Here is a 15458-nt window from a genome sequence, read left to right as displayed (position 1 = left end):
GATACAAATAGGATACTGTCCCTGAATTCAAGGAGCTTGGTGCCTATTAGAGGAAAAGAGATCTATAAATAAATAAATGCATGGAAGCATTGTAAGTATTATGATAGAAGCCAGAAACATGGGAATCATTCTTGATTTCTTCTGTCCTATTAATTCTTCTGCCTAAATTTATCTCCAATCCATGAACCCTTCTTAATCTTCACTGTTACCACCTTAAATCCAAGCTGCTTTCTCTGCTTTCCACTTGGCTAACTCCTCAACCTTCAGATTTCAGCTCAGTGTCACTTCCTTGGGAGTTCATTCTTACATCCCTCTGCATTGTCTTTTGGGGCATTTGTCAATTGCAATTACATTTGTGTTTTCGTGATTAAAAAAAAAGTGTCAGTCTACCCCACTGGACTGTGAGCTGTGGAAGGGCTGAGGCCAGGTCTCTCTTGCTTCTGGTGCTTATACCTCACACATTCTAGGGCTTATAAATTGTTGAATGAGTAAGTAATTAAATAATGAGAAAAGAAGCTGTTGTTACATTTTTGCTCATCACTCTAGAGAGTGCTGGACCCAAATAGTGCAAACAGAGGGAATTACAATGGTGCAATTTGCTTAAAATTTCAAAAGCACTAGATGACTATGAGTTACCAATAAAGGACCTAAAATGCCTTCTGGTCCCTAAAAAATTAAATTATGAGCAGTGTGAGAACAAAAACCTCACAATTACTATCTGATTACTAATTAATAACTAATTTAAATTAATGTACATGCAAGGCATTGAAAAGTTGCCAAAACACTTCCCCATCTTTTTCTTGTAGTTAGGAAAGACTCACAAAGAGTTAATAACTAACTCAAGTTGAAAACAGGAAAGAAAAAGGAAGAACTTTGAAAAATATTTCAAACCCTCTGCTGAATTCACCTGTAGGCTTAATTTCAAAAGCATTGGTATAGAGATTTCAAATTACATTTTAATCAAGTAAAAAGTAATTTCAGCTTAATTTTTGAAATAATTTTGGTGTGTTATTTGACGCAGTGCTACATGCTTGCTTTGTTCAAGAATTGTGCAGTCAGAAGGCAAAAAAGAACTCAACCAAGACATTGTAGTATGATGAATTTTTCTCTCTTTCCATCTCCAATTTAAATGAAAAATGTCCCTACAGTTCTGTAATATTTTTAATCAATTGGAGGCCTGTCCAGTATATTTACTTCCCATGAGAGAGCTTAAATAGTCAGTGATTTCATCAGCAAAGAGACAAAAAGGCACCAAGTAGTATATGTGCTGGACCAAAACAAACATTTCACTTAAAAATAATGTGCCTTATTTGACCACTTAATGATGTATGTAGCCTGACTTCTCCCATATTAGAAGGAGCCCATTTTACTTGTGTGATAGGTACATGAAGGCTCTCGGATATATAGAACCTTTGGGGCCCTGGAGTCCAGAGGAAGATTGCATGGAGAGACCTTGCCCACTCCCTTAATTGCAGTCGTGAGAAAACCTGGAGAGAAGCTCGCCTCCTCCTCACAGTTCACCCCTTCCTGTTGGCACTTGAACGGAGATAGATAAGAAAATTCTGGCAGTGTACATGTCAAACTGTTAACAGTGGTTGCCCTTGGAGGGTGGGAATGAGGAAAGAAAGACATACATTTCTTTTGTTATTTATTGCAAAGGCCATTTATGATGAAAAAACAAATTATAGTTTGTAGTCATAGTGCTCAGCTTTTGGTTTTCTCAGTTTATTTAGCTTATGCAATTTACTGTATTCAACTTGATATTTTTTGATAAGACATTTTAATTTACTGAAAATTATTCATATTAATATTGCTTTTTCTGGTTTTCCTGACTCCTCCCTCTGAGGTTAAGAAAATTGAAGCTCAGGTTCTCCCTGTTTCACACACCCTCTAAGGCAGAAGCTGGGTTCCAGTTCCACGTCCTCCTCTGGGTTTCAGTGTTTCCATAGTTTTTACCTGAGTGTTCCTCACTGATGCTTTTGTGAAGTTTTTGTGGTGTTTGTATTTCTGTATTATGTAGGATTTTGGTTTTTTTCAGTAAGAATGTTGGTCTAGGCAGCTAGTCAGCTATTCTGCTGGGAATGAAGCTCCCATCATTTTTGCAGCATAATGTACACTTTGCATATTACATAGTTTCTAACAGAGCTATGAAATGGTATCATAACCAATGGCGCTTTTATGGCATTCACTAGACTAGCCCTCCCTTCACCAAATACTAACCTTAGAGTTTTAGCATGCATTTTGTTTGATGAGTTTTTTTTTGCAAAATGCAGATAAATACTTGATAGTTTTTCCTGTGTTAAAATTAGGATGGTATGAATCTGTGGTGTGGAACTGGGTGGGGCTGTGACTGCCCATCAAGCTATGTATTAGCACAAATTCAAATTGACTTTTTGAGTAGAATTTCAGCCCTCCTGCATGTGTGACTTTCCCTATCACACTTATTCAAGCTCGGGTTGTTTGGTTTCACACATGTGTCCTTATTAGGTAACCTAATTTTCATAAGGCCCACCTCCTGTCCTCAGTGCAGCCTTATCCTTTAACTAGCTTAAAATAACAATAAAAACTGTTTTCTAGGAACTTGTCAGGAGGGTATAAATGAATCCTTGTTGCTTTTTATTATCCCTAAAAAATTCTAAAAGAAATCAATCTTTATGGTTTGTCTAAAGAGTAACCCATTCTACTGAAATACAATCTAAATCCCAAATGAAGTCAGAGACCTGATACCTGGATTAAATTGACCTTCCCGTAGAAGGACTGCTAAACTACCCTTTGGGGTGATGCCATTGACTCATGAGTAACAGCCCATGAAACAGCATCTCTGTGTTTCCTTAAGAGTTGTTGAGGATGCTCTTCATTACCTAAGCATAGGGTCTCTTCTCTGTGAACTCCCAAGGATGAATTCCCTTCTGAGACTTCCAAGAGCAATTTGGATGTAGACACTATGAATTCAGGGCCTGATCGTGTCTCCCTTTCTTCTTTGGCTGATGGAAAGCTTAGCGTCTCAAGGTCCTCCCTGTCGAGGTATATACAACTTCATGAATATATTTTTGTTTACCAGTCTCATTGCAGGTTTGAATTTACTATCCTTACTTTTCATTTAACTTATATATTTTTGCCATATTAAATGCACATTTTAAAACCATTTTGAATAGTTTTTGGAACAAAGTGGGTATATATAAAATCATTTGATTATTGTTTCAAATGATGCAAATCAGTGAATAACCATGTTTAAGTAATGAAATTACACAATTACATATTTACTTTTGGTTATTCAAAATCTGGAACATTAAATTTCAGTACAATTTCTGTCTTTAGACCCAAAGGAACAAATATGCATAGACAGTGGAGACCACTATTATGATTTCTGAGAGAGACTGCAGCCTGTTCCCTCATTTGTTTGGACGGGAAAATTTTCAAAAGTAAAATCACTCTCTTTAAGTATTGTGTAGATTTCAGTAATCTGATAAATGAGCTATTTTTTCATTGTCTCTCTGGTACCGAACAGTGGATTATCCATAGCAACAATCCTTTTCAAACTTAATGAGACCGACTCTGTATTTATTAGGGAAATAATACCACCAGGTTAAACAAACTGACTGTTGGTTCTGTGTATTTACTCTCTTTCAAAGAGATCTGCTAAACCTTCAGTGTGTTCCATGTTGTAGATCATTAGGGAAGCTGAATTGAATATGACTCTATGATTCTGAATATGCCATTTTTGTGGTGTGTTTAGAGTCAAATAATAAAGATGATGAGCAAATAAAGCTTTAGACATAAAGTACTATTTTGTGCATTGAAAATAGGGCCAAATTCTTCTCCGTACAGTAGAAATCAGAGATATATTATGATAAATATTACCACTCCCAGTCTATAGAGGATAGATAGAATACTTAATATTGGCCCAGGAAAACATATTTCAGTTTTTCTTTACGCTAGAAATTACATTGACGTGGACTCTGTAAGAAAGGTTGTTCCTCAGAAAAAAGGTAGTTTCAGAATGGCAGAGATTTTCATAAGAGAACAGATTCTTTTTAAAGACTTTGAGTTGCTGTTGAAATGTAAATCAAACCTGCAGTCTTTTCATGTCAGTTGTTGAGGAATGAAGTAGAGTTTAAAAACACAAAACGTTAGAGTTCATGTAATGCAATATCCTCATTTTGTAGCCGTGAGTGCTTTTAGAAATTGCTAAAACACTCTAGGGTCTCTCATCTCAAATGTCCTTGTACTGTATAAAAAAACAAACAAAACGTGTTAAGCTTCCACCCTACAAAGTATGCTAATGGGAATATAATAAACTTTTGCAAGGGTAGGCTGATTAATAATTCCATTTGGTTTTTGTCTTTTTATATACAGCAGAAAAGAGCACATTTTTTCCTTATTAGATTTTTAAATGTACATTAGTAGTGGGGCTCTGCATTTATGAATTGGTTGAACATGTTTTGATGAAATCTGCTATGTTAAATATCTATTTTTTCTTAGATAAAATTTTTTTAGTTTTAATATTTAAATTGTTTCTTTTTCTTTATGTTCACAGATTCTGGAACTTTTCAAAGCCCGACCCTCTTCTTGAAACAGTGGAACATCATACAGAATTTACTTGCGGTTTAGATTTAAGTCTTCAGAGTCCTACTCAGGTAATGGGTCAATCTCCTCATGTTTTTTCTACCCATACAGTTTACAAATAGCTCTACGGGTGGCATGTGTAGCTTTTATGAACAAGAGTCTTGCCTGTAGGGCAGGGCAAAGTACATTTACTTAATAAACCTGATCTTTTTTGCTGTATAAACTTGAGCATTTGAAATACTAGGGAAGAAGAGGTGTCCAGAAACTTGGCATACCTCTCTCCTTTTGAGAGATCGGCTTGTCTGAGAGGAAAAGGAAACTTCCCCAGAAGTATTGTGCTTAACATTGTAGACCTCTTCCAATGGGTAACAAGAGAAGAATGGAATGAGGAAGGATCGTCCCCGGAGGTTGGTGGGAGTCAAGAGTGTGTGGTCCTGGATTCAGCTGTCCTGCTAAGCATTTGAGATGACTGGCAGGTCATTTCCCTGTCAGGACTGTCGCCCTCATCTCCACACCCCACGCTGGAAGAGAGGCTGTACATGAAGAGCAAAGTCGAGAAGAGTGGCAACTGTCTTAATTACTAAAGTTCCTGTTTCCCCCCTTTTTTTCTCTTGAGGACTTCAGGGTCAATATTTTAGAGTTTAAATATTCTTCAGGTTTTTTGAAAAAGCAGTTTCAGTTTTGAAAATTGTAAACTCAGGTCAGAAACACTGGACTATGTTGAGTGATAAGATGCTCTATAATACAGACTATGTGAAAACACCAACATATCGATGGAACAAAGTAATATGTGAAAATTCTACAATATGACTGAGAAGTTATACATTTATGAAAAATTTTAGAAGTTAGACAAAAAGCAGATTACATTTCTCAATACTGTATTCTTAAGTTTAAGTGGATACATGGGTTTCTTTTTATTTTAGGAGTTCAAGACAATTCTGAGTTTAAAATGTTTTCATTAGACATTAGAATATTCTCATTAACATTAGAATAATTATTTGAAAATGACTTAACAGCATCTAAGAAGAGAACAAATTGAAATAGTGAGGGGTGAAATGGCATTATCTTTAATGTGTATACAATGTGCTCTAAATGTACTAGTTCTTTTTCTGAGAAAAACATTTATTATAGATGATGTTTTAATAAAATAATTATACCTAGCCCAGTTTTAAAAAGTTGTAATGTACCTATTGAAATATGGCAATACCCAAAAAATGACCCTAAATAGATATCTTCCTTCTCGTATATTTCTATTAACCCATCTCTATGATCCCCAGACTGTGGCCTGAGGCAACACATGTGCCTCCGTGACACATGGCAGTTCCTCACCCAGGTCTTGGAGAGAGCCAAATGTCGAATTAGTGTTTTCACTTTCTTCAGATAAGTACCTCGAAGTGTAATTCCTGGATCATATAGTAGTTCTATTTTTAATTTTCTGAGGAATCTCCAATATTTTTTTCCATAGTGGCTACACCAGTTTGCACTCCCACCAACAGTGTATAAAGGTTCCCTTTTCTCCACATCCTCACCAACGCTTATAATTATTATTTAACTACGTTGGGTCTTCGTTGCTGTGGCCGGGCTTTCTCTAGTTGTGGTGAGCGGGGGCTACACTTTGTTGCGGTGCATGGGCTTCTCTTTGCAGTGGCTTCTCTTGTTTCGGAGCACGGGCTCTAGGCGCACAAGCTTCAGTATTGCGGCACGCAGGCCCTAGAGCATGCGGGCTTCAGTAGTTATGCCACATGGGCTCAGTAGTTGTGACCCGTGGGCTCTAGAGTACAAACTCAGTAGTTGTGGCGCACGGGCTTAGTTGCTCCGTGGCATGTGGAATCTTCCCTGACCAGGGATCGAACCCAAGTACCCTGCGCTGGCAGGCGGATTCTTAACCACTGTGCCACCAGGGAAGTCCTAGAGTTAATTTTTGTGTATGGTGTAAGATAGTGGTCCAGTTTCATTCTTTTGCACGTGGCTGTCCAGTGATTTGTGTTTTTAAAGATCATTCTGGCTGTTGTGGGAGAATAAACCATAGGTATGATTGGAAGCGGGGAGGTCATATTGGAGCATCTCGGAGTAATCAGGCAAAGACAATGGTGACTTAAATCTAAGAGATGTAGAGATGGAAAGATTCAGAATAAATTGCTGGATGTTTCGTATGGTTCAACTTAATAGTTTGGAGATAGTGATCGTAGGATTTGCTGCTGGATTGGAAATAGGCTATGAGAAAAACAGAAGAATCAATTTGGCTTTGGATCTGGAAAACAAGGTGAGATAGGGGAAGAGGAAGGAACTTCAAATAGGAACAGTCAAGAGTTGTGTTTCAAATGTCTTCTGTTAGACATTCAAATGGAGATAAGCAGTTGGATAGAGGCTGTCCACCTCAGGGAAGAGTTTAGGGCTAGAGACACAAATATGGGAATTTTTAGCATATAAATGGCTTCAAAATTTTGGGGGCAGAGTGAAATTATCTGGAGAGAATATGTGGAAGAAGAGGCTCAGAAAAAACTAGAAGCCTGAGAGAAGAGAATTCCAGCAAAGGGGATTGAGAAGGAATGACTAGTGAGGTAGAAGAAAAACTATAAAAGTATGGTATCTTTGAAGTTCAAAGAAAAGAGTAGTTCAAGGAGGAGAAAATCACACATGCTGCTGGTGGGAATATAAAATGTTGCCATCACTCTGGAAAAGTTTGACAGTTTCTTAAAAAGTTAAATGTAAATTTACCGTACACCTCAGCAATTACACTTAGATATATACTCAAAAGAAATGAAAATATATGTCCACGTAAAGACTTGTATGTGAATGTTCGTAGCCAGAAAGTAGAAGTAATCCAAATGTCCATCAACTGGTGAATGAATAAACGAAATGTGGTATACCAGTGCTACAACATGGGTGAATCTCCAAAGTATTATAGTAAGTGAAAGAAGCCAGATACAAAAGACTACATATTGTATAATTTTGTTTATATAAAATGTCCAGAAAATGCAAATCTATAAAGATAGAGAGATTAGTGGTTACTTGGGGAAGGAGCTGAGAATGGGAATTATCTGCAGATGAACACAAAGGGTCTTTAGGGGGTGATGGAAATGTTCTAAAACTGGATTGTGGTAATAGTTATACAGCTGTGTAATGACACTAAAAATCATTGAATTGTACACTTAAAATGAGTGAATTTTATGGTATTTAATTTATATTGGGTTGGCCAAAAAGTTCATTTGGGTTTTTCCATAAGATGTTTCTGAAAAAACCTGAATGAACTTTTTGGCCAACCCAATACCTCGGTGAATCTGTTTAAAAAAAGAGAGATAGAATGGAAGAAGGTCTGATTTTTCCTAAGATGTAAAAAGATGAAAATCTTTTCACTGTAAAAATAAGAAAAAAGGCAGATAAATTATAAAATCAGAACTTGTGAACCCATCAGAGAGCTGAGGTGGCAGGGAAAATAGAAGCCTGAAATCCAAAGAGAGACAGACCCCTTCCTCTAAGGAGAGTTGGGACACTAGGACTGTTTTACCTGTGACAAAGCACAGGAAGAAGACACAGCTGCTATACAAAAGGGGTATAGTGGAAAAAGTGAACAACATGTGAACAAATGAGGGATTTCAGCAGAGAGATGAAAATATAAGAAAGAGTCAAATGAAAATAGTAGAAAAAAATTAGAAGTACAGTACAAGGGATACAGTCCTTCAATATACTCATCAGTAAATTTAGAGATAGGTCACTAGAAACTACCCAAGCTGAAACAATAGGAGAAAACAAGAATGAGGGAAGTAAAAGAGAACAGAACATCCAGGAACTATGGGACGATGTCAGATTGGAGTCCAGAAGGAAGGAGAGAATAGGGAAGAAGTATTTAAAGAAAATTTTCCAGGGAATTCCCTGGCGGTTCAGTGGTTAGGACTCAGTGATTTCACTACTGTGACCCGGGTTCAATCCCTGGTTGGGGAAGATCCCGCAAGCTGCATGGCATGGCCAAAAAAAAGAAAAAAGAAAAATTTCCAAAATAGTAGAAGTTGTCAAACCACAGATCCAAGAAGTCCAGAGAAGCCCAAGCGGGATTTAAACAAAGAATCAAAACATCAAGGCATACCCATACTCGAACTGCTAAAAAACAAAGATAAGGAGAAAATTTTAAAGGCAGACAGAGGAAAAAAGAAACATATCCAGAAGACTGAAGATAAGAATTACAGCAGACTTCTTATCATAAATCATATAGGCCAGAAGATGATGAAATGTCTTTTTAAAGTACTGAATGAAAAAACTGTGAACCCATAATTCTATACCCAGTGAAAGTACCATTTGAATATAAAGAGAAAATAAGGAAATTTTCAGACAAAGGAAAGCTGAGAGCACATCTCTGCTGTAAGAAATGTTAAAGGAAGTTCTGTGCAAAGAAATAAGCCCAGACCAAAACGTGAAACTATGGAAAGAGAGAAAAGGAGGGAGGGAGGGAGGGAGGAAGGAAGGAAGGAGGGAAGGAAGGGAGGGAGGGAGGAAGGGAGGGAGGGAGGAAGGAAGGAGGGAAGGAAGGGAGGGAGGGAGGAAGGGAGGGAGGGAGGAAGGAAGGGAGGAGGGAAGGGAGGGAAAGAAGGAGAGAAAAAGAAACTCTGGAAACGGCAAAAATGAAGTAAATATACAAGACACTTTTTAAGTTAATTTTATCACTCTGAAAAATAATTAACTGCCTAAAGCAAAAGTAGTATTGTATTCAATACATTTATGTACAATATATTGTAAAGTTTTTAATATTTGCAAAAGTAAAATATAGGACAGTAATAGAACAAGGGAAGAGAGGGAGGAGTTAGAAGTATACTGTTTTAAAGGCATTACTACATGTGAAGTGCTATAATACTATTTGAAGGTAGATTGTGATAAATTCAAGATGTATATTGTAAACCCTATGGTAACCTCTAAGAAATTTTTTTTTTTTTTTTTGTGGTACGTGGGCCTCTCACTGTTTTGTCCTCTCCCGTTGCGGAGCACAGGCTTCGGACGTGCAGGCTCAGCGGCCATGGCTCACAGGGCCCAACCGCTCCACGGCATGTGGGATCTTCCCGGACTGGGGCACGAACCCACGTCCCCTGCATCGGCAGGTGGACTCTCAACCACTGCACCACTAGGGAAGCCCTCTAAGAAATTTTTTAAAAAGAGCTATCATTAATAAGCCAATGGTGGAGATGATTATTTTAAAAATCAATTACTTCAACATAATAAAAGCCACATAGAAAAATCACACTTAGCCAACATCACACTCATTGGTGAAAGACTGAAAGTGTTTTCTTTAAGATCAGGGATAAGACAAGGATGTTCACTTCTACCACTTCTATTCAACATAATATTGAAAGTCCTAGCCAGAGCAGTTAGTCAAGGAAAAGAAATAAAAGGCCTCTAAATTGGAAAGAAAGAAGTAAAATTATATCTGTTCTCAGATAACATGATCTCATATGTGGAAACCTTTGAATCCACCCATTTCAACAATCATATATTATATTAAATGAAAATGGTCTAAACACCGAAATTAAAAGACATTAAAAGTGATAGATATGTAAGGGACTTTGAGAAGACTAGGTCAAGATTTAGTGACCTATCAGATTGGGGGTTTGAAGAAGAGGTTTTCTGACTCCAAGTTCTAGGATTTGGTTACTTTCTGTATAACATTTTCAGTGATTAGTTTATCCTGTTCTTTTCCATTTTATTTATACTGTGTCTTGGACTTTAAACTTTCCTTTCAAACTAAGATCATGATCCCAACCAGTATGTTTTTTTTAAAAAACATATCTAACATTAACACATTTTAACCCAAACATTTATTTTTATTATTAATGTATAGTTTTACCAAGTAACATTAAACTCCTTTCTAGGGGAAGTAAGAATCAAGTTCTTAGTGCCTCTCCCTATTTTTTTCTCACTTATTTTATCTCAGTTACCTATTGCTATATAACAAACTCTGCCACAATTTATTGGCTTAAAGAACAATTTTCTTTGCTCACAGTTCTGTGAGTCAACAGTTTGGGCTGAGCTCAGCCAAGCAGTTCCTCTGTTGGTGTCTCATGTGGCTCCAGTCATCTGGTGGCTTAACCAGGACTGGGTGGTCTAAGATGGCCTCACATAGATGTGTAGGGTGCAGCACTGGTTGTCTTCTGATCCATGTGTCTCTAGATAAGTTCAGGTTTCTTCACCTAGCAGTTGTAGCTTTCCAGGAGGGCGAGAGCAAAAGATGCAAGGTGTCTTCAGGGCTAGACTTTGAAGTCACACAACGTTCCTTCTGTGGCAAAGCAGGTTACAAGGCCAGCTCAGATTCAGAGAGTGACAGAGAGACCACCCCTTGTTGGGAGTAGCTGCAAAGGATTTGTAGCCGTTTAAAACCTACCACATTAACCTTTTGTTGGTATAGTTGGTAGTTTAAGTTATTTTTGACATATAATATTTATCCTTTATTCTCACAAATATGTATTCAAGTTTACTTGTTGCATGTTAATTTAATTTCACTCTTTGTTCATAGTTTATTCTCTTAGAAAGTATCTTTCTCTCACCTCTTAGAAAGTACCTTTCCATCTGCTTTCAAATACTTGTCATCTCTGTGGTGATCTTAACAGCTGTGAGACTTTGCTGATATTACTTTTGGGCTCCCATGTCTTAATATATTTCCTGTCTTAAAAGAGATTTTTCTTGTATTTATAATTTTATATTTATAATTTTCTTTTTAGCTTCTCCATTCTTAGAGATCTGAAAAATGAGATCCAAAGACATTCTTGTATTATAAGCTTCTTTCTTTTTGACAGAGTGTAAGATCTTGTCTTTAAAGGTTTAAAACTTGACAAATAAGTGTCTGGGGTCATTCTTTAAGGGTAATTGCTGAGAAATACTCTGTGCCCTCTTGTTAACCAGGCTGAAATCATCTTTCACTTCAGAAAAATTTTCTCTGAATTTTTTCCCTCTGATCTTGATTTGTATAGTCCTGGCATTTTCTCTTTTCTTTCTTATCCTTATTATCTCTACATTGGAAACCTTTTTTTCTGATTTTAGGCTTATGATTCTAGACCTGTAATATGTCCATTTGTATAATTGGGATTTTCTGTATTAATGTATTTTTAGAATCCCTGACTTTGTGCTCTGCAGTATCAACTCTGCTCTTTTGAATGTTCATGGATATTTAGTTTAGGATTTTTAAGCTGGGTACAGGTTTATATATCATTACACATTCCTTTTGGAATATAGTTATTTCTCTTTTAAATCCCCTTTAAAGTAGGCATTATTAGTTCATTCCAAGACATCTCATCTATGTGTTTAATAAATTTGTCTTTTTTCCCCATGATGAAATTATATTTAGAAGAAAGAAAAAAGATTACCCATGGTTTTGCCACTCTAGAAACAATCTCTATTATACCATATTAACTTGTTTCTTTCAGCCCTTTTTTAGGAATTTTTATTTGAAGTGTAACATCCATATTGAAAAAGGCACATATTTAAAGTGTGCAACTCAGTAAGTTATCAAGAAGTAACTATACCTGAGTAACTACCATTTAGGTTAAGTATGGAACACACTACCAGCATCCCAAAAAGCCCACTCATGTTTCCTCCCAAATCTTAAACCCCTTTCTCCTTCCCAAAGGTAAGTACTCTCCTTTTCATTTTGTTTCAGTGGAAGATGCTTAGATTTGGTTCTGATTTAAACTAGTTCTGTAGGTGTGGTTGTTTTGTTTTGTTTTGTTTTGTTTTTTGCGTTACGCGGGCCTCTCACTGTTGTGGCCTCTCCCGTTGCGGAGCACAGGCTCCGGACACGCAGGCTCAGCGGCCACGGCTCACGGGCCCAGCCGCTCCGCGGCATGTGGGATCTTCCCGGACTGGGGCACGAACCCGTGTCCCCTGCATCGGCAGGCGGACTCTCAACCACTGCGCCACCAGGGAAGCCCTGTAGGTGTGTTTTTAAAAGTATATCTGACTTTATTATGTTTTAGTAAAAAATATTAGCAATGTGTGTGTGTGTGTGTGTGTGTGTGTGTGTGTGTGTGTGTGTGTGTGTATACACATACATACATAGAATCATTACGCTGTATACCTGGAACTGATATAATATGGCAGTTCTATCTCAATTAAAATAAAATAATAAAGAAACAACAGCAAAAATATTAGGGTATCATTTAAAAATTCAGCTTATGTTTTGATTCAGATCCCTATTCCCACAGTCTTAGATATCAGGTTTACAGGTTGACAGTGGAAAAAATATTTTACAATTCTCAGTATGAGGTTGGAAAATCAGATTTTGAAGATGGCTAGCATTACTGGTAGTTAGGATATATGTGTCCTGTTCGCCTTTAATCTGAGGTGATATTTTCTGCATCTGTCGCAGACTAGATTTAGAGTTGAAAAGAACACGTGCCAGAAGCACCCAGTGTCCTCAGGCATTAGTCTCTGTTGTTTCCTCTTTGATGCTTTCATAATTGTGTAATTTTTAGCTTAAAACTGTATAACAAGTGATTGTTTTCCCCCAGCCATAAAACCTTCCCCAGGCCCAGCTCCATAGGATCTTGGTGTAACCCTGTGTCTACTGCCCCCTGCACTGCATGAGCTGCCCTTGCAGTAAGAGCTTCCGAAATTGTTGACGCCTTAGCCTCTGCTGCCTCTGGGCTCCCATTCCTGAATCAGTCATTTACTCTCTTATTCATTTTTCTTTCTCTAGACTATAGAGCATTGCTTCTTAAAAAACAGGAGACTTGACACACAACAAGTTACTTTTCAAAAAAACTTCATTTGGGCTCTTGGTCCTACTCAACTTACCTCTGAAGTCTTTTTGATTTTGTAACCCATTCTCCACAATATCGTTCCTCAACCTTCTGCAGTATCATTAACACTTCGGACATTTGTCCTTACCTCCTATCTTATTGTTAAAATAGACAAGAATGAATATCTTCTGCCAGCTCTATCACCTCAAAATATTTATGTTCCATCTCTCTTCTTCCCCTTTCCATTAGGTTCCTAATTTTCTCACTGGCTTCTTCATCCAGGTCAATAATCCACTGGTTTTTGTTTTGTTTTGTTTTTTGTTTTTAGACCATCAGTCAGTTCTTTTCTCTATTTTCAAAACTCACTTGTTCCCACTGTCTTACCTCCCTACCAGTAAATTCAGTTTCTCATCTATTATTAGACATCAAGAATTAGTAGTTTACCTGTTGCTTTTAGTTTCTCAACGTCAACACTCTCTTTTAAGCCCCTGCATCTGTCTTCCTTTCATCATTCAATTGAAGTTAAGCCCCAAAAGGTCACTAGTAAAAGCTCATGAAAACCAAGTTAGCCTTTTCTCAGACTTTTTTTAGCTATATAATGTTAATTTTTTTAAAGAAAAATCTTCCCCTCCTATTGCTTTAATGCTAACCATGCTAAGCAGTTTTCCTTACCTGTTTGCTAAATATCTCCATCTCTTAGGCCAGTTTCTTCCTTACCATCCTTCCAAAAGCAGATATTCTCCAATATACAAGTCTTAGTCCTCTAACTTTTATGCATCTTCTTCTTGCAGTTGGCGTTTAATTATATGTTAGTGATGCTTGACCCATTTATCCAATTGCCTTTACTGTGTGATCTCAATAGATGTTATTATATACTTATCCTTCAGTATTCCTAACGTGGTCAATTGATTGCATGATGGGGCCAGACTAGAGACCTGGGAAACCATCCTAGTTTTCTTGTTTCTCTTTGCATCCCTAAATTCAAATGGGCATCAAGCTTATGAATTTTTCCTCACCAATATCTCTGAAACGTGGACCATACTATTCTAGCTCCACTGCCTTAGATAAGCATTTATTAGTATCTCTGCCATGGATGACTGCAGTAATCTCCTAACTGGTCTCTAAGCTCTTTCCATCATTCCACTGATTTCTCAGCACTGCTTATGGGGAGAGCTCTCCATAATGCAAGTCTGATTTTGTTAGTTCTTGACCTGAAATATATCAATGGCCCCATTAAAGGCAGCAACAAGATGAGGTTTGCCACCCTTATTACTGTTAATCAACATGGTTCTAAAAATTGTAGCCAATTAGTAATAGGAGAAAACAAAATGGAATATAAATATTTTTAAAAGGTAGAAAATTTTATCATTATTTGTACTTCATACTATTGTCAAATGTTATAATCCAAGAACATCAACTTTAAACCTATTAAAAATAATAAGTGTTCAATAAGGTCAATAAAGTTATACAAAAATGAATACCATGTGGATACCAGTAATCATCAGTTAGAAAATAAAATGGTAAAAATTAATTTTACATGGCAACAAGTATGTGTGTGTATGTATGATACATAGAAGAATAAAAATTTTTAGATGTGCAGGACAAAGAAAATTATATACCTTCACTAAGGGACTTTCTAGAATAAATGAACAGACATATCATGTTCTTGCAACAGAACACGTTTTTTTTTTCTTATGGCTGACATTTTTTTAGGCCTTTCTCATCTTATAAAGATATTACGTTTGCCTCCTAACAGGCCTTTCTCTTTTTGGAACGCGTGGTCAGTCACTCCTGTGATTGCTGTTTAACTAGTCTGACCATTAACTTTCTGCCATACTAATTACGTACCAGTTTTAATTTACAAATCAACATAGTTAAATTGTCATCCTCATCATGTCCTCTCAGAAAACTTTCAAGAGGCAGCTTATTACCTCCATAGTAGAGTCTGAACTGTTAATCTTACTTTCAAGACTCAATATAATCTATGTTGCTTTCTAATTTTATTTCTCAACCATCCTATATAATCTCCCTATTTCATACCAATTATATTTTATTATTTGTGATCTCCATGCGTTTGCCACTTTTTCCCTCACTGTCCTCCACTTCTGCCTGGGCAAAGTATTTCTGCCTTTCCAAGTCCTGGACAAGGTCTTCTATTCCTTCTCTCCTTTCTCT

The 15458-nt window shown here is 37.0% G+C and overlaps 1 protein-coding gene across 1 annotated transcript in view; it reads left to right on the top strand.

Annotated features, from left to right (window-relative positions):
* Positions 1 to 15458, top strand: part of PEX7 (peroxisomal biogenesis factor 7) — an 85534-nt gene that overhangs the window by 56896 nt on the left and 13180 nt on the right. Inside the window, exon 9 of the mRNA XM_007452047.1 lies at positions 4538 to 4637. Within this exon, the coding sequence (XP_007452109.1) occupies positions 4538 to 4637 (100 nt within the window). The remainder of the gene's footprint in view (positions 1 to 4537; positions 4638 to 15458) is intronic.

This window comes from Lipotes vexillifer, unplaced genomic scaffold (assembly GCF_000442215.2).
Source record: "Lipotes vexillifer unplaced genomic scaffold, Lipotes_vexillifer_v1.1 scaffold16, whole genome shotgun sequence".
Lineage (NCBI taxonomy): Eukaryota > Metazoa > Chordata > Mammalia > Artiodactyla > Lipotidae > Lipotes > Lipotes vexillifer.
The sequence above is the reverse complement of the archived record's forward strand: the minus strand, read 5'-3'. Positions and strand labels throughout refer to the sequence as shown.